Source organism: Pygocentrus nattereri, chromosome 15 (assembly GCF_015220715.1).
Source record: "Pygocentrus nattereri isolate fPygNat1 chromosome 15, fPygNat1.pri, whole genome shotgun sequence".
Lineage (NCBI taxonomy): Eukaryota > Metazoa > Chordata > Actinopteri > Characiformes > Serrasalmidae > Pygocentrus > Pygocentrus nattereri.
Genome location: NC_051225.1, coordinates 7,720,670 through 7,738,252, shown reverse-complemented (window position 1 = coordinate 7,738,252; position 17,583 = coordinate 7,720,670). Strand labels below are relative to the sequence as shown.

Here is a 17,583-nt window from a genome sequence, read left to right as displayed (position 1 = left end):
CAAGGTCATATATTCAATAAAAACATCATATCTGTGATGATCTACCAGACTTATGTTCTACTGCTTAAACATTAATCTTCATTTATATACCGTAATTAATGAAATGAGGAGAAATGTTTATTTGCCATAGTGTTTGAATGATTCTACATCTTGTTTTTAGCCAATTTAACTGCGTACACAAACACACACTCTCAGCTGCTTATCCTTCTGGTTCGCGGCGGGCGCTGGAGCCTATCACAGCGGTCAATGGGCTTAAGGTAGAAAACACCCTGGACAGGTTTGCAGTTCATTGCAGGGCAGACAAACAGAAACATACATTCACTCACACATTTGCACACAGGGACAATTTAGCTTGTCCAATTAGCCTCAGTTGGTATGTGCTGCTTCAGCGTTTCTTGCTGCCTTTATTGGGTTTGGGGCTGGGAGCTGGCTTCTGGCTCACCTCTTTGGGTTCAGGAGTGACGGCCGTCTTGGCAACTGGTGTAACAGACTTCTTGCTCGCTGGAAGAAAAAAAAGCAAACTGCACACACTAGTATGAATAAAGCTGCACTTATCATATTGTACACTGATTTATTACATATAAAAAACATAAAACAAACAACTTGTTGCTGTCAGTGCAAATCATGGTATCGCCAAAATGGTAACTTTACAGGAGAAGAAAAAAATGTTCTTAAAAAAATTTATCTAAGCAATTTTGGGCCATTTCCATTGGTCTGTGCTTCAGATTTTCACATAATGTAAAGGACACCTCAAAATATGAAAATCTACAAAATCTAAAACACATACAGCTTTAATGTTGTGAGACTGTGATAGGAATACAAAGTGATTAAGATATGTTTGTTGGCATTCATGATGTGAATTTTAATATGATCTGCTCACCACTGCTCTCTGGACTGGGCTTTTGGTGAATCTGTCTCTCTAAGACCTGGATCTTCTCCAGAGCTGCCTGGAGGGCTTCCTCTGCATTTAGAGCCCTCTCCTCAGCGCTGATGGCACGAGCCTCCACAGCTCTGACATCCCCCACCACATACACACACACACACACACACACACACACAAACAGATTTGCCAACATTGCAGATTATAGAACTGAACATAGAGAATGACATGCTGGACACTGATTAAAGGGCCAACATTTTACATTTTCTTTTAGTGTACTTGAATCCACATATAACTAAACAATCCGTAATTCATAATAACATGTCCATTTTCCAACCAGGCTGTTTGTGTTACTGTGGATTTAAGACGGATGTATGTAAAGCTGTGTCCCAAATGGCACCCTGTCGCCCACAGTTTGGTAACATCAACAATGTACAGACACAAAGGGCAAGAGACCTAGAGTGCATCTGGCTTAAATGCGTTTGGGACAGATTTGTGTAACTTGCCGGGTGTATTCGTGTGAGATTGTTATTTTTTCTAAATGAGTGAATGAACAATTGCACAATTCAGATTACAAGCATAATGCAGCTCAGCAAGTTACATTAATAAACAAATGCAAGCACTAAAGTGCATTAAGCAGAAATATGATTTTGGCCATTTTCATACATTTTCAAATGAATTTGGCAAATACAGTTTATGTATATTTATTTTCCAAGTGAACAGTGCACTCGTGGGCACGCTTTTGAATGCAGCAATAAGAAATGGGACTCCTTCCGGCCTCGCAGTCCTCACAGGCGTGCACAAATTAGGAATGCAAGACTAAAATTGCGCCATAATAGACATGGCTTAAATGATCAGATGCCCTGTACCTTGTCTCATTCAAAAAGCAGTTGGGAAATGCATGGGAATGAAATGCATGGAATAAGCTGTTAGGTTTGGTCTTAAATGCTCTTTGATATCAAACATCACAACCATAATAGGTTCAAAATAATGTTTACTGACTTGTACATCAAAAACAGAAGGAAAACATACTGGTGCATTAAGTCTATCCCTTTAATGGACTATAACAGTGGCTGTATATTGAGTTAAAAGGTAAATCTGTCTTAGTATGTGATCAGACGTTCATGTAGAAGCCAATTAATCATTATCAATAATACTTACAGTAACTCCTGCTGAAGAACTCCCACAGTAGCCAGTGCACTGAAGGCTTGCTGTGCGTTCTCAGTGTGTGGCCGCCCTACGAGATTACTGGTCTGGATAACGAAAGTCAAAAGGTATTTATATTGATGTTCAGTTGATTAGGTTTCCCCATGAGACCATTATGATGGGTAAATAATTGTGAATGCCTTGTACCCCTGTAAGATCCACAGTTTCTTTTCCCAAATTCTGCTCAATAATGTGGCCATCATGACCTATTAGCTTCAGAGCTGCACCTTCATCTGTGACCTCCTCTGTCTTCTCCTCCTCCACCTATAGACACAATATATTCACTCCCATCAGCAAAATCAACCTCCCACACTGCAGCAGCAGAACTGTGTATTTTATGTGCTATGGATCAATAAGAGCTTCTCATAGATTTCATATGTTGTACATCCATGTGACAGTGATGGTGAAGGCTAGCTGGGGGTGAGATTTCTGTGTGCTCTGTGAAGGCCACAGGCCGCTGGCTGGAGACCAATATTTTTTCAGAGTAACTGTAAATATGTCACCGACCTGCTCATCAGGTTCCTCAGATGGATGAGGCCTACTATCTGCCTTAATGGCTTCCTGCACCTCTTGCTCATGTTTTTCACCTTCTGCAGGCAGTTCTGGTTTGGTGTGTTCACCCACCTGACAACACAGACAGGTTTGACAAATAATTCCAGTTACATTTACTCAATTATGTGAACTTAAAGAGCCCAAATCATACATTATTTCTTGTATTTTTTTCTTTATCCATTGAGGTCCATTTTTATATGACCATCTTTCAGCCTCTCTTAGGACTAATCAGGTTGTTTTTGTTACTGGGCCTTTATGGTTAAGTTTTGAAACTTCATGTTTACAGACCTTTCATTTCAAAGAAGTGAGAAAAGTCCTGTTCTACTCTTGTACTTTATTGAAAATTTTTCTGTATATTCAAGTATATTTGTAAGGAATGTAAGGTACAGTAGTCTGTAAGTTTGACATTGACTGATTTAATTTCCAGTCAAAATTACCAAGATATTCATTTTTCAGCATCAGGAAAAGAGCAGAAAATACACAGAAGCCTCAACATCTAAATTTAAAATTTATCTTGTCCCCTTTTTACCTTTATTACAGTTTCCATTCTTTTCAAGAGACTTGCTTTTAGTTTTTCAAAGAAATCTGCAGGAAAATTTTTCCACACCTCCAAAAGTTCAGTCTTGTTGGTTGTATTTTCTGCTTCTCACGATCCTGTGTCTGTTTACTTTTCTCCTTTCAGACCCATAGCACTGAGTTGTCTTCTCGTGTGAGGATAGACAGAAACCCCTGTGGATTGTTTCAGATCTGATGCAGCTTGATTTTCACCTTAGGTCTTGATACTGTTGTTAGGAGTCATTTTCTCATTTTCTCTGTATCTATTGTTGCATACATATATATATATATATATATGTGTGTGTGTGTGTGTGTGTGTGTATGTGTATGTATGTATGTATGTATGTATGTATGTATGTATGTATATATATATATATATATATATATATATATATATATATATATATATATATATATATATATATATAATTATTTTTTTCTTCTTCTTCTTTTCTCTGACTTTTGGATTTTTAGTCAGTACCATTTTAATCCTTCACAATTTCATTCTGTTGTGTTGGTTCAGCTCCTCAACTGCTTTACTTTTACACATATCTTTTACTTTGTGGCATTACAATTTTATTTTGCACCAAAAGAATTCCAAAAGAGAAGAACAGAGCCAAACAAACTACAGTTCCTATGTAAGTAGATGCTGGATGTACCTGCAGTTCCGCAGGGAACTGAGGCTAGACTTTCACTTCTACTTGAGTCATTATCCAACTAAAAAAAATATACTTTTGACTACTTTTCACACTCCTGCAAAAGCTGTAGAAGTGAAGAAGGCACTAAATGCACAATAAAATCTGTCCCAACTGGATTCATTTGTCTTCTGAAGGTGGATTTCATACTGAGGTGAAACAGAAGTGACGAACATGCTCACAAAGATTAACACAAGGCAGAAGAGGTGAGATAAAGCTCACCAGAGAGTCCATGCTGGCCATTGTTGATGGGATGTCAGTGACAGACTGAGGCACAGCTTTCCCCTCCCACTGCAGCTCCACGGGACGTCCCATCATATCAGACAGCAGGATCTGACACACCTCCACCCACTCAGCACATTCCCTCTGAACATCATACACACACAGAGGACAACACTTCATGACCTTTCTGAATGTTTGCCAGTAGACGTAGCGATATGAGATCCTGCTCTGCTAAAAATATTACACATTTGTTGCTTTGTACTAAGAAAGTTGTGATGATGGTAGAAGCTACTACCTGAAGCTTGGAGAGCTGGTACAGTTCATTCTCTTTTTCGTCCTGGCTCAGGCTCTTCTGGACCTGCTCCTCCACAATGGTCTGACAAGAGCTAAAGGTGATGAACAAAGAAAGCTAGATTATTTTCGAGTTAGTCAAAGGCTTTCAAAGTATTTGGACAGTTGTGCCATACTTTAAAAAAAACACAAAATGTCCATTTAATTTAAACAGACCATTCCAAGACTTCTGGCAAAGTATTCTTTTGAAAGGCAGAGGGTATGTTTTAGATGTTTTTGTGCAGATTTCAGCAGTTTTGCATCCAAATTGACTTTGTACACATCTGAGTTTAAGAAGAACAGCACTCTGCTGTTTGACTTTTCCACCTCTGCACTTTACAGTACTCTTAGTGCAGTCTGGATGGAGTTCCTTTCTATGGTCTGTATTCACAAAGCTTGTTAAGAGTAGAAGGGCTGATCTAGAATCAGATTCCTCTATTATTTATGACAATGTTACTAGTAGGAACAGTCAAGAGTTGAGATCAACTTTCTAAGAGCCGGCATTATGGGGCTAATTGGTGGTGCAATGTCCAATTATCTTACTTTTCAGTTAAAAATAAATTGTCAATGTCTCTCCAGACGATGGGGATTCAGGGTGACTCTCAGACTAGACAAGACTAGCTGGGCGAAGGCATGGGGTGTTTTAAGTGTTGTCACGCATATACAGACATATTCCCTTTTTTCACAGGGAATCTCTTAAAACAGTGCTGGTAAACGGCCTCCTCCATGTTTTCTGGTTCTCCTTGATTGTCCAGTTTAAAACCGAAAGGTTTCCAGACAGCTGCAGTGATGCTGAAATCAACTTAATTTTGGCAGTGTTTATCAGCATTTACCCCTGATAAAGGGAGGCAGAGGTGCGAGGTTCCATAAGTGGCCAGGATGAGTGTAGGTTAAGGTTAGCAAGGACTTTGAGAACTCACAAAGATGAAAACACCTGTGTTTTTTGGATGCCCCACTCACAATTTAGATGCAGGTCCAGCCCTGAGCACAACTACTCTGAGAAGTGTCATGAATATGAGCTCTGGTTTTCTCCAACCGAACAATCATGATCAAAGAATCAAACTAAGATTTATACAAAGAATCAGTGTGATGTTGTACAATAAGTGATTTTCTCTTAATTTTCTTATGAAGTAAATTAAATAAAAAGTCATTAACATTTACCTGTGGATACATAATTAAAGTGCCCAAATACTTTGTGGGGCCCCTGCACCACACAAATTAACAACAGAAAGATTGTCTCTTGCAATGTGAGGTATGTTCATGTTCATAAGTTAATAAGTTCCCTGATACTTTAGTTTAGACAGTCAGTACCCTGTGATGTATTTGGAGAAGTAGTGCAGTTTCTGAGAGAGACTCTTGGCATCTTCCTCCAGCTTCTTAAGAGACAGATCCTTTAAGATGCTCAATTCTGTGTTTTCTGGAAAAGGCGGCTCCTGGTCATCAACCCGATCGGGCACCATCTGCAGCAGCAAGTCAACCATCCAGCGGGTCAGCAGAGTGTGCATGGAACTGACCTGTTTGTCACAAACAACATCTTGCTGTCCTGAACCTGACCAGAAAACAGTTCATACTCAACATACTTCAACATGAAAGCACTATACCTCTTCACACAGTGTCAGGTTTTCATAGTCAAAGAAGTTGTTTTGAGCCAAGATGAACTCCCTTAGTGTGCTGAAGACATCATCGATTTCAATCCTGCCACAGGGGCAAATAGTTCAGAGACAAATCAATTACGCAGCCTGCACTGAATGGCTCCTAAAACTTACCTGATATGCAGCATGCGTTTTATCTTCTTACTCTCTGACTGGGTGCTGTCAACGTTCAGCAGGGCCTCCTCAGACAACTTCACCCAGCTCCCCATGGTCTTCTCCAGCTTTGACCAATCAGAGTGTGGCAAAACGTCTGGTCGACTAATAATGGACTTCAGTTTGTTGGCCCATAAATCCATTTCTCCACTCAAAGACATCATCTGTTGATGAATGCCTGTAGTAGAAGAGGGCAGTATGACATGTGTACTGCATTTGTATATGGTTAATGCAAAGTACAGTACAAAACACAGAAGTCAGGACTGTTCATTAAGTAATGTGTGCTTAATCTATAATCTTCATTAAAACTAAACTGTCTGTATATTTTATATTTTATATATTTATATATATATATATATATATATATATATATATATATATATATATATATATATATATATATATATATATATATATATATATATATATATATAAAATATCAAAAACATTTTTTTTCCATATGTGAAAACTGCACAGTGATTGTCCATTTCTGGATTGGATGTTTTAGAACCTTATGCTGGCAACAGCAAAACGTCTACCAAGTCTCACCGCTCTCTCCATTGATACGGGTGCTGAGCTGTTTGTGAAGCTCAGTGATAGCACCACTCAGCTCCCTCATGGCTTCCTGACCCTGTAGTGGCTCTCCATCTGGGGTTGGATGTCTCCTGAACAGCTGCAGACACACCTCTATCCATTCTTCCTGCAGCTGAGTAAGTGTGTTGAGAGTCTCCTGACCAGAGAGAAGGTCTTCTCCTCCATACCGTTCACACTCCATGGTTAACACCTACCGTGGAAATGATAGTGTGAAAGACTCGCTCTGAAAACACCACGACTTTAAGAATCAGTTAATCAAAATGATGAATTTCTAACCGTTGACCATTGCATCAAGTCTCTGAACAGCTCCTCCTCTGAAGTCTTTTCAAATTTCACATCTGAGCATCTACAGAAAAGTAAAATCAAATAAATTATATCACAAATAAACCAAACAAAGACATTGTAACATTCCACTTTTACTTTACCTGTTGTTAGCCTCACAGAACTTGTGCCACTTGACAATGTCATTCTGGATGGACCCCAAGTTTTTGCACTGCTTTCGCTCAGTTTCTCTCAACTTTTCCATGAAGCTGGTCAAATTCTCTGTCCACTGCTCGGTTAGCTGCATGACATGGTTCATGTCCTCTGAATCCTACAAAGCAGAGGAATGCAAGGAAGCCTTCCTTGGTTTCTCTGTCATTCCTAACATAGACCAAATGTCTTTGGAAGAGGTCCAGTGAAAAGAACTGTATAAAGAGTGTTTGTACCTTTGTGGTCAGAAAGACAGTGAAGTGCTCTGCCGTTTTGCTCCATGTCTGCTCACTAACATGAAGCCTGCTGACCAGCTGCAGGTTGTTTAACTTAATAACCTGGAAGTGAGCTGTGATTTAGACTCAGACCTTACAACACAGACATGATCTCTTAAAAACAATACGGCTTTGGAAGTTGACTACACAGCACACAATTAACAATGCAAGATTCAGATCATTGTCTGTGATTATTATGCAGTGGTAGGTATAGAGTAGTGGACAGCTCCTTAGGCAAGATTCCTAACAAGGAAGCTTTTTTTCTGTGTCTTGCAAGTGGCGGCTGTGCAAACTGCATGGACGAACATGCTATGAGACAAAGCCCATGACTAGTCCAGGAGCCAGCAACATGTGGCTCTTACTGCCCTGTTACAGCTTCACAGCAGAAATAGATTTTTAGGTAAAAATAAACCTAAATTTGCACTAAATACAGCTCTGCTGATTACTTTAACACAGTTTTTACAATAAATGGTCTTAAACATTGGAGCTACTGTATAACTGCTAATTCACCCTTTAACCCTGAAGGTTGCTGCGCAGACTGCTGGTCTTATAGCAATACAGATAACAGTCACGCCAAGCTAGTAGCTAATGAAAAGGCAAAGAAAAAATATTTAAGACAAAATCGATAATTTGGAGAGAAATTGACTTATTTGCATTTATAAGCACTCAGCTGGTTTCCTGATACATTTAATTTGCAACGAGAAACTAAAACTAAAAAGTCTCGAAGCTGAAGTCAGCTTCTCGTTCTAATTTTCTTGTTCCACCTTAAATATTGCAGCAGTTACATTCTGGCACCTCAGGTACCATTTAAGTTAAGAAATTTGAACAAGAAGCTGGCGAATGAGAAGCTGACTTCAGCCCCATAAAAAGTTGAAAGTTAAGAAACATTTTACAAGAAAATACTGCACTTTTGCTCAAAAGCTTTAAACATTATTTCAATAAAATGGACATGAAATATTGTGTCTCCCAAGGTGGTCAGATTTTTGTTGAAACTTGACAAAATAACTCTTTTTAACATTTGGGTCACCAACCCCTGGACTAGGTGATGCAAAAGAGGCGGATCAGCTAAAACGATAACGGCATGAAGTATGCAAGCTTGTAAACTCACAAAGATGATTACATTATAGTGCAGTACAGAATACTGTATGGAAATATCCCACTGTAAAGACATTTTGGGAAGATGTATGGATAAAAGGTCTAGTATACTCTAAGCTGCTTGAATGCATGTGTATTTTTGGTCTAAACTGACTTTAATGTTAGATGAGAGAATTTCTTAAACTTGTGAAGAACTTGATGCCTTCATTATTACGTACGTTGTGTTTCTATTTGTCTGCTCATTTTTAAATGTAGAACTGAGAAGGTTAATACAAATATTTGACAAAAAAGAAAGAGCCCATGAATTATGTAGTCTGACCTTAAGGGCAAGGCTGTACGTGACCTTGCTCCATAAGTCCCTCTCCTCAGTCAGTGTGGCCACCTGCCCCTCCAGCCTTCTCCTCTGCATCTCATATAAATCATGGTACTCCCCAACCAAACTGCAACAGAAATCCACCTCTTACATGTCATATCACACTACTCATTTTTACTCACACTACTACACATTTTTGAAAATCAGTCTTAAAGACCGAGGCCATATTCTTCAGTCTACTGATTAATATTTGTCTTATCTTCACTCACTCAGAGTTGCGTTGTGATTGCTCAAGTGCTTTGGCCAGCTCCTCCTGAGCCCTCCTGGCCTGCATGGACACATGTTCATCACACTCCCTCATCTTACTCAGCTCTCTGCAGCACAGCAATAGAGCAAAACTAGAGCATATGCAGGAGGCCAACAAAACTGATGCTGCTGTCACAATACAGAGCAGAATTCTTCATGACTTAAGTATTGTTATTATAAACATATCACTACTGTCAGACCCAACTTTACAGGAGAAGGAAAAAACATACTTTAATTTAGTGCAAGTCAAAAGAACCAGACATTTTCCTAGTAATTTTGGCCCGTCTCTTTAGGTCGATTAGGGACATTAAAGGACATTAGGTAACATTAGGTAATTTCGAATTATGTCAAAAACTGAAAACAACAAAAATTATGATACAAGGTTTTGGTCCGACAGCAGCGACATACAATCTGGAGTTAGTTTATTATGTCATTTGGATCATTTATCGCATGTTGATACACAGATGGCAGTTCAGAACATGAGAGGTGCTGCAAGTGACTCTTAAAAAAGATTCCTCAAGGGTTCTTTAGTAAAGAAAATGGTTCTATATAAAACCATGAACATTCAAAGAACCTTTTGCATCATTAAAAGTTTCTTCAGATAGATGGAAAATGTGCATTAATACGCTTCTATATAAAACCTTTTTGAAAATGGTTCTGAATAGCACCCAAAAGGGTTCTTCTGTTGTTACAAGCTTGACATCGCTATGTAGAACCATTTTCATAAAGCTTCTATATAGAACCATCTGCAGTGCATCCTCCATCAATCTGAAAAACACTTTCATGATGCAAAGAACCCTTTAATCACGAAAATGATATGTATGATTCTACATAGAACCATTTTCTTTACTAAAGAACTTTAAAGAACCATCTTTTTTAAGAGAGAAGGATTGTGTAGGTGATGTAATATTAAAAAGGAGATTTACTCATTAAGCTGTGTGATGGAGTGCCTGAAGCAGATGACCTCCTCTGTCAGCCGTCGGTTCAGCGCTCTCTGTGCCAGGGTCTCTGTATGCAGACCCTTAAGTTGCCGTGGGACTCGGTCCAGCAGAGCAACATACCGCCGTCTACAGGCAAAGCAAGGCGGCTTTATTCACACAAAGGCTTTTGCATTGTAGTAGTGCACCAAAGCATCCTTAAAATTATTAAAAACAATGCACAACAAAATGAAAAAAAAAGAATTGATGATAATGTTTGGGTTTAAACTTCAGATTTACCCTTACTAACTTACATTCAGCTGAACATCAACTACATTCAACTTAATTTTCCTGACCCCTTAACTGGACCCTAACCCTAACCTTAACCCAAAACCTAAACCTAAACCTGACCAAGCTCCTAGGCCTTGTACTAATCCTAATCCCAACCCCAACACTGTTGAGAATTACCTGATAGTTTGTTAAAAGTTTGAACAACTGTAAATAATCTATAGAGGGCCAAAGAAATAAAGTGAGACAAAGTTAACATCTATGTTATCATGATGAAGAAAGGAAGTCTAACTAAATAGATTTTGATCTCATTTAAATAAAAAAACATATCTGAATACACACACACTCACCTGAGTTTGGCTAGCAGCTGGCCCCTCTCTGCACACTCCACACTCACCTGCCGGATCAGCTCGTGGAACACAATGTTGTAGATGTTCTGCTCCACACGGACCAGCTCCAGCAGACCTTGCATCTAAAGCACAAAAGAGTGTCAGTGCGGTCTTATTTTCACTTTGATATATGATTTGGCCAAAAAAATATTATTTGCAAATATTAATATTGCACAGATTATTCAGCATGCGTAGAAATTTAAAACAACAAATATTGTCAGTTTAAAAATCGGTCTAATGTACCAAAAATGCACCAAAAACAGTAGTAATCCAGTTTTATATGACCATTTTCCAACCTCTCTTTATCTCTTAAAATTAAACTAATTGTTCCACTAAGACTGATACAATCACCGTGCATTTTATTAGGAACACCTCCTTGTTTCTACATTCATTGTCATCCATCACATTCACTTACATATAAGAGAACTTTGTAGCTCTACAGTTACAGAATGTAGTCCATCTGTTTCTCTGCATACTTTGTTAGTCCACTTTCACCCTGTTCTTCAATGGTCAGGACCCCCACAGGACCACTACAGATCAGGAGTTATTTGGGAATTGGATCATTCTCTGTAGTAACACTGGTGTGGTGTGGTGGTGGTGGTGGTGTGTTAGTGTGTGTTGTGCTGGTGTGAGTGGATCAGACACAGCAGTGCTGCTGGAGTTTTTAAACACCTCTGTGCCACTGCTGGACGTCCTAATGAAGGATCTATCTACAAGATAGAGCAACAAGGCAGGTGTGCCTAATAGAGTGGACAGTGAGTGTTTAAAAACTGTCTGATCCACTCATACCAGTGCAACACACACTAACACACCACCACCATGTTAGCGTCACTGCAGTGCTGAGAATGATCCACCCAAATAATACCTGCTCTGTGGTGGTCCTGTGGGGGTTCTGATCATTGAATAACAGGGTAAAAAGGGGCTAACAAAGTATCAGAGAAACAGATGGACTACAGTCTGTAACTATAGAACTACAAAGTGCACCTATACAGTAATAATCATGTTTGACAATTGACATTTCCCAATTAGACAGCACTGGTCAACAAAACCTATTTAATGTTTAGTCCATATGATATTTGCTGACAATATTGGTTACTTGAATTTTAAGCTCAATTACATTTGTATTGTGGCAAAATGTTCATATCATTCTGGCCCTAATTACTCCTGATAAACTTAGTTATCCTGATTTTCATAATGATGTTTGGAATTGAATAATGCTGCTAAAAAGAGTGAAGTTTGACTGGTCAACCTGTAAACTGTAGGCAAAGCATTTTACTAGAAGCAAATGAGAAATAATACAGCCATGTATAAATTGAGTCTAGTGAACACTGTCAATCACTGAACCTCATGATTTTAAGTTTAGAAATGCATACTTGTGAGAGGCCTGTGAGCTCCTCAAACTCTTGATTGACGCCTGCTTTCTCCAGCATATCATCCATCACTCTCATCAGCTGCACTGCCTCCAGACGTCCACTGGGCTTCCTAATGACCATCAGAGGACACAACTGTTTTTAACAAGCTTTAGCTACATGTTAGCTGGATCACGCATACTACACTGCATAGTCATGATCACTGTAAGTAAACATTACAGCACATACAAACAGTAGCTTTTGCATTTTATTAATACTCACATTGATGGAAAGACTTTGAGCTTCTTTTTATCGTCCTCTAACAGAACTGTGAATTTGCTGAAATCAAATGGAAAAAGGTGAAGAAAGAAGTTATTTCTGTCACGATTGTTGTAAGAAAAGTTCAAGAGAAAATCCCCAACATCTCATTTGATTTCATTTTGTATGATTTCTGTTGGCCCATTCATCACGAAATGTTCACAGCAGGCAAAAGACAGCTAGCATTTCCAAATCTGGTGCAAAATCCCAGAAAAATGTATTTTACATTTTTTTCACTGTTGTAGAGAAACGGCGCATTTCAAGTCAGAAATGTTCACAGTGGTGGTGATAGGAACCAGACATTCCCAGACGTTTCCTAGATAAATTGATTAAAAATATACTGCCTGATGACTCAGACATTGAGTGTGTCTACATGCATTCAATAATCACCTCATAATTGGATTTCTGCAGTTCTCTAATTATTCAAAAAGTTGTGTAAACAGCATACTTTGATTTCTTAGATTGGAATAAGGTCTAGAAATCTGATTAAGAAATCTGATAGAGCTGGATTTTAGCTCAGTAATCAGATTTCTCAGTGTATGTAACTCTTACTCTGATTTCTTTCAGATTTCTCATTCATTTCATGTGTGAAACAGATGGTGGTACCGGAAATAAGCAAGCAGTGTTGCAGTGAGACGGCAGGAAAACACTTTGGGAGTGATGCTGAAACCAACTACATGCTTGACAAAATGAAGGATTTAAATATTCTTCATCTTCCAGATGATGTATGTTCATATTTTCAGGTAAAATGGGCTTTTTTTTTCTTTCTTAAAAGCTGCGACATGACGTTTGATGCTATGTTTACGATTACTGTCTGACTCATATAGACCCAGAGTTACTCAAGCGCATGTAAACGTGTTGATCACATTACTGACAAAATCTGATTTTCTGCAGTTATCAGATTATTAAGTGCATGTCCACACACTCATTGTGTTACAGTTGTCTTAAGAGAAGGGTTTGGCCTGAAATGTATTTTTTTTTAAGTTGTTCAAAGTGGAGAGATACATACAGGGTATTGTGAGGCAAAATAGTCCCCAAATGAAACATCGTTTTTTTAAATTTACCACCACTGTAAAGAAATCGAGTTGGGAAGTTTCTCTACAATCAACCATTTCACAACAAACCACTCTGTTTATATATCAGTGACTGACTTACGCAGAAATGAGAAATTCTTCTTTAAATTTCTAACCAGAGCTGCAGTACTTACTCATCATAACACTGCAGTCCTTTCAGCCCTTTATGTTTCACTATGTGGTATTCTGCTGGGATCAAAGTCTCCATGGAAAGTGTATCCTGCATTTAAAATGAGAAGACAAACTTAATCATGTACAGAAATTTTATGGTCAGAATAGCCATTGTCTTATACCTGCCTTTTGAATATCAATGGATTGAGTGGTGCTCCTGTCAGTCATGGGTGGGAGGGGCATTCGCTGCTTCTGAGCTGCCAGGGCATCACAAAGAAAGGAGATATCCCTATTCACATACAGATACAGACAGTGCGGCTTTGTTCATGAAATTGGCAATACTACCCTGTTTGTCTAGCTGGCAGTTACACTGTATGACATAAACACTTGAATGATATGAGCGTTCTTGATTATAGGTCCTTAACCTGCCAGCTCCGGTCACTGACGTGGGTTGGTCGAGAAAGTACTGGTATTTTTTGCGGCCAAAGGAATGGTGCCATACTGGATCGGGTGCGCGTACTCCGCAAACCTGCAGTAACACCAGCATATGGTTTGATGACTGCAATAAAAAATGGAGACAGTAGCTTCTGATTTCTGCACAAACCTTTAAGTGTTTTGGGGTTTTGTTCAGCCTGGGTGGGCCCAGTCTGCCCTGGGTGCAGATGGCTGAAGTTAGGGTGGTAAGCAGCTCGTCTGGTACTAAATCATTTTGCAGAGGCAGAATCTGCACCTGGGCTTGGTCGCTCAGTGGTGATATCTCCTTTACTTCCAGGAGTTCAGGGAGTTCAGCAGCACCTGCATAGATGAAGATGTGAAAAAATGGAAAAAAGAGTGAATGACGGCTTGATAACGAATTAAATTTTAGTCTTTGGACATTTTTACATTCAGGTCAGTCAGATCTCAAAATACAGGGTGAGTCAAAAGTCACAGGACATCGTTTTATCTTATTTTATTTTTTATGCTGTCACAAGCCTCCACGATGCGGTGCTGAAGTTGGTGATTGTTGCGGATTTTCTCAGCACACACAATTTGTTTGAGATAAAAGTCGATAATAAAATAAAAAATAAAATAAAATAAAACCTGTCCTGTGACCCTGTACAGAGATGTGTAGAACAGCTCTCAAGGAAAATGACTGTTATTTCAGGGAAAGTAGAAGTAAAAGTAACTACCAAAAACAACTTTAAAATGTTGAAAAAACAAAAAACAAAATCCGGCCCAAAATCCAAAGTCCAGAAGTTCTCTATAGCTGCCTTGATGCACTAAGAACTTCTTAGCACATCAAGTACCTATCAATATAGGAGCTTAAGTTTATTAGGCTCTATTCCTCTCTTTTCGTGATACTCTTGGCCTAAAAATTCTTGAGATTTCTAAAGATTGTCTCAAAGAAATAAAACAAATCTCAATATTGTTTTAATCAATGATCACTGATTTGTGAGTTGTTTCTTTCTCCTAAACCGCGCCCCCAGGAGAAAAGAAGAGATTAACATAGGCACTTCACTGTAAGTCATTCTAGAAATGAATGCAGAAAGCATGAGTTATCCCGCTGCACTGACAGACTGCTGAAAGAGTTCTGTGATAGAGAACAGAGCTGTATAAGAAAATGATGAGATCTTACACTTTTCTTGCTGAAATACTATTTAACTAAGACTAGGGTGAGATGAGTCAGAAACAGGAGTTAATCTATATGTGTGACAAAGGTTATTTTTCAGCCAAATTTCAGAAACAGTGATACAAGATTAAGAAGAGATCTAATTTAGAATATTCCTGACAGCAAGAGGATAACAGGCCACCGCTGGCCCAATGCTGGCCCACTGACGGCAAAGCTGGCAGTCCACTGGCGTTTTGATCATCGTTTTCTATGCGGCCCACCGGTGTTTAAGCAGAGTATTAGACCAAATTCCACCTATCCCTGCTTATTTTCCACTCACAGTCCAATTTACTCACTAAATTCTTTAGTTACGCTTTGTGAATGAGCTAGTTCAGTGAGCAGTTTAACTCCAGCACAGTGTCAACAACAAGTTCTATAAAATCACTTTATATTAGGCCAAGTCATTATTTTTTCTCTCTTGGTTGTTTGTAATATTTGTCTTTATTTTCTGAAATAAAATGCTATGTGCATTTAAATTCTGTTTGGAGAGATTAAAAACTAGGTAGATCTTTTATGCACTACAGTAGTCTGGGTGGTCCAAGAGTGGACCATAAGTGCCAAACAGCCGGCCGGGTGCCAACCTCATCAAGACAGGTATTTCTTTCCTCTGGAGGAGGAAATCAGCAAATCAGACCAGGAGCTGAACCAGTAAAAATGAGCAGTAATTTACTCTTATTTGAAAGTTGCATTCCACCTTAAATGTTACAGGAGCAGCTCCATTCCTGCAGGCGCCACGACGTACCTGGTTCACCATTTAAGGTGGAACGGATAATTCGAAGAGGAGAACATGTGGAGGAGAAACTGTGTTTAATTTGTAAGTAAGTGAGTAAATGTGAGTAATTCGTAAACTCCTCGGGCTGTATGAGTGAGTTAACCTAGTTAATTTACCCACCGACGCGTTCCTCCACAGAGGCGTTGAGTCTCCTCCTGCGGCTCTCTGGCTTTGGGAGAGCAGGCGGTGACGGGCTGGACTTCAGAGACGAGGCCATCTTCAGTTGATTAGCGCAGTGGAGCACATAACATTACAGAACAGGTCCGTAAAGGGAGGAAACTAAATAAACCGCCGTGTGTCTAACATTCCTCATGATTCAGACTACAGCAGAGAGAGAGAGAGAGAGAGAGAGAGAGAGAGAGAGAGCGAGACCTGCTGCTGGACAGTAAGACTGTACGTTGCTATGCACGCGCCGCGTTTCCATGCAACTTTCCACATGCAGAGCGAGGGATTAGCTGAAGAGAAGCTACAGTTTAGCCTTAGCTAACTTCTCTAACTTCGTTTTCTGGGAGGTTTAGAGTGCATAAGCGAACCTCCAGAGGTTTATTGATGACACTGAGAGATATAACTTCTTTTACAGGGCAACTTTTTTCAAAATGTCTGCATAATTAGACGGTTAAAGTCATTCCGAACGGTTTGGTGAAATGCTCCGTTCTGCTGAAACTACCGAGTGCGAGCTGTTTACAGTGGTGGTAATAGGAACCAGACATCCACCTCTAAAAGCTCCCTCACAGAAAGCTGTTAACCTACATGAAATGGTTATGAATAAACTGCCTGAAGTCCGAGACATATCCGATATTTTTAGGCCTAAAACATCTTATAATGTATTTTAATATATTCATGGTGGAGTGATACACGAAAGGTGTTCTAAGGCGAAATAGTCCCCAAAGAAAACGTGTTTTATTTTTCTTTTTTTCTCAGATTTACCACTATTGTATCATCATTAAGATTACACTTATAAACTCAGAAGACGTGTAGGTTCACTGGTTGTTTTGGGTAGTAAATAAAAGGGCTATATTTGTACTGTAGACATAGTGACCACTGGTTCCTATCACCACCACTGTAAAGGAATCTTAGGTGTCTCTACAGTGAACCGTTTCACATCAAACCACTTGACTTCATTCGGTTCATATCTCCACCACTGAATTATACAGGGATTTTGGAAAATCAGTGGATATTCCTTTTTGTCGGTAATGATGTGATGTTTTGATGTGATTTTAACGGTTCACTAAGGAATTTGAGTCAAAACGTGCAGGGGAGTCCGTGATCCTGTGGAGCACTGGACAGTTTTATTCTTCTTCATATCATCATGGAATATTTAATGAAATAATTAGGAATGGACAATGTTATTAAAATCATATTATCAAAAAGAAAAAAAAAATTAAAAACAAATTTATCCAACAAATGTAACCCTAAATT

At 39.0% G+C, this 17,583-nt stretch overlaps 1 protein-coding gene and 1 long non-coding RNA gene across 4 annotated transcripts; one reads left to right on the top strand and one right to left on the bottom strand.

The window, feature by feature from the left end:
* Window positions 1–21: 21 nt before the first annotated feature.
* axdnd1 (axonemal dynein light chain domain containing 1) lies at window positions 22–16,521 on the bottom strand. 3 transcript variants are annotated; one of them, XM_017701324.2, is made up of 26 exons: window positions 16,285–16,521; window positions 14,349–14,539; window positions 14,170–14,273; window positions 13,931–14,033; window positions 13,768–13,853; window positions 12,525–12,581; window positions 12,267–12,375; window positions 10,855–10,976; window positions 10,226–10,366; window positions 9,263–9,367; window positions 9,000–9,120; window positions 7,547–7,648; window positions 7,265–7,431; window positions 7,116–7,185; window positions 6,795–7,029; window positions 6,207–6,423; window positions 6,042–6,135; window positions 5,752–5,954; window positions 4,406–4,496; window positions 4,111–4,254; window positions 2,594–2,710; window positions 2,234–2,350; window positions 2,042–2,133; window positions 881–1,011; window positions 443–521; window positions 22–269 (listed from the first exon to the last, which is right to left on the bottom strand). In XM_017701324.2, the coding sequence occupies exons 1-26, from the start codon at window positions 16,379–16,381 to the stop codon at window positions 200–202; spliced, it is 3,165 nt and encodes a 1,054-aa protein (XP_017556813.2). In that variant the 5' UTR covers window positions 16,382–16,521; the 3' UTR covers window positions 22–199. The 3 variants fall into 3 exon arrangements, with proteins under 3 accessions (XP_017556813.2, XP_017556814.2, XP_017556817.2); XM_017701325.2 differs by having other exon boundaries at window positions 443–501; XM_017701328.2 differs by lacking the exons at window positions 14,349–14,539; window positions 16,285–16,521 and having other exon boundaries at window positions 13,931–14,001; window positions 14,170–14,246.
* On the top strand, window positions 15,923–16,384 carry LOC108429528. Its single transcript, XR_001858014.1, has 3 exons — window positions 15,923–15,986; window positions 16,101–16,206; window positions 16,303–16,384. It is a non-coding gene; the product is annotated as an uncharacterized LOC108429528 (long non-coding RNA).
* Window positions 16,522–17,583: the final 1,062 nt, after the last annotated feature.